We start from the raw sequence: 1,305 nt of genomic DNA on the forward strand, positions 1-1,305 counted from the left end.
GTACAAGGCTCCCGCGTACGGCTGTTAAGTCATTGAGTATTATGCACGCTTCTTGCGGGTTGTTGGTCAACTTGCAAATCATGAATAGGGCATCCTGGCCTGTTGTGCGTTGAGATGCGGCGATTGGGGATGGTATAAGTTCAGAACGAAAAAGGGGATTGGATGGATGATACATGCCACAGCCATGGCACCCAGAGTCTGGGTGCTCTCTTAATGACGACAAACTGATGCATGATATGACGGGGCTGTAGATGTGACAGCTTTCCCTGGTAGCATGGTACGGTGTTGCTGACAGGTTCTGGTTCCTTTCATGGAGCTAGCGAATAGATATGTGTGGCATCCTTGCTTGCTTGTGCGTCATTTGTTTATTGTTGCTTTTGTTACGTCATCATGTTACGTCATCATGTCGAACTTGGAGTTACTGACAGCTAGGGTGTGTCCCCAATATTAGCTCAACTTCAGCAGCAATCTGGAGCTTGCAGATTGCTGTGCACCTGTGGCCGAGTGGTTAAGGCGCCGCCCTGCTAAGGCGGTGGGGTTTCCCCGCGTGCGTTCGAATCGCATCGGGTGCGGCATTGGATTTTGGTCCATGTAGTCCCACAGGCACTCCCACAGGCACTTCCAGCAGATCGCTGGCTTCCGGCCATCAAACCTGCAGCAGCTGCGGTTGTCATCCTACGGTGACAGCACCACAGCAGCTGGGTTTTCCATGTCGTGTCACAGTTCGGATGCCAAGTCTACCACGCACTAGCGCATTGTAGTGCAGTTTCCTTGCTGTTGCTAATGCAACTGCCTTTGCTACTCGACTTTGGGCCGCCCACCCCCAACAGCTCTGTTTTCCATGTCATCCCACAACTCTGATGCCAAGTATACTGCACACTAGCTGAATGCAGTTTCGTTGCTTTTCCTAAAGCAAGCAAGTGCCTTGCTAAGTGGGCGTGATTGATGGGGGTGGCCAGGAGCGATTGGAAAATGACGGCCTGCACGCGTTGTAGCTGCCAGCCAGGTCAAAAGTGGCTCTGCCACCGCCTTTTACGCCCGAGGTGGGGCTCGAACCCACGACCACAAGGTTAAGAGCCTTGCGCTCTACCGACTGAGCTACCCGGGCAGTGCACGATTTCCAAGTCGCCACATGGAAACGCATCAATACTGCAGTCTACTACTCATAAATCCAAAGACTGCGAAACAAACACAAAAACGGTTACAGCTTTCCTGTTTGCCCACTTGCCCATGTACATGTGTACTGTTATATTATGTATGTCCTATATATACGAGGTTGGCAACGCTGGATTTTCGGTACCTCCT

The 1,305-nt window shown here is 51.5% G+C and overlaps 1 protein-coding gene across 1 annotated transcript in view; it reads right to left on the minus strand.

Moving 5' to 3' along the window:
• Positions 1–447: 447 nt before the first annotated feature.
• The window catches only part of VOLCADRAFT_101193 (uncharacterized protein), a gene marked incomplete at both ends in the record, with an annotated part of 5,653 nt that continues 4,795 nt past the window's right edge, over positions 448–1,305 (minus strand). Inside the window, one exon of the mRNA XM_002959638.1 lies at positions 448–661. Within this exon, the coding sequence (XP_002959684.1) occupies positions 448–661 (214 nt within the window). The remainder of the gene's footprint in view (positions 662–1,305) is intronic.

The sequence above is a fragment of the Volvox carteri genome, assembly GCF_000143455.1.
Source record: "Volvox carteri f. nagariensis unplaced genomic scaffold VOLCAscaffold_459, whole genome shotgun sequence".
Taxonomy (NCBI): domain Eukaryota; kingdom Viridiplantae; phylum Chlorophyta; class Chlorophyceae; order Chlamydomonadales; family Volvocaceae; genus Volvox; species Volvox carteri.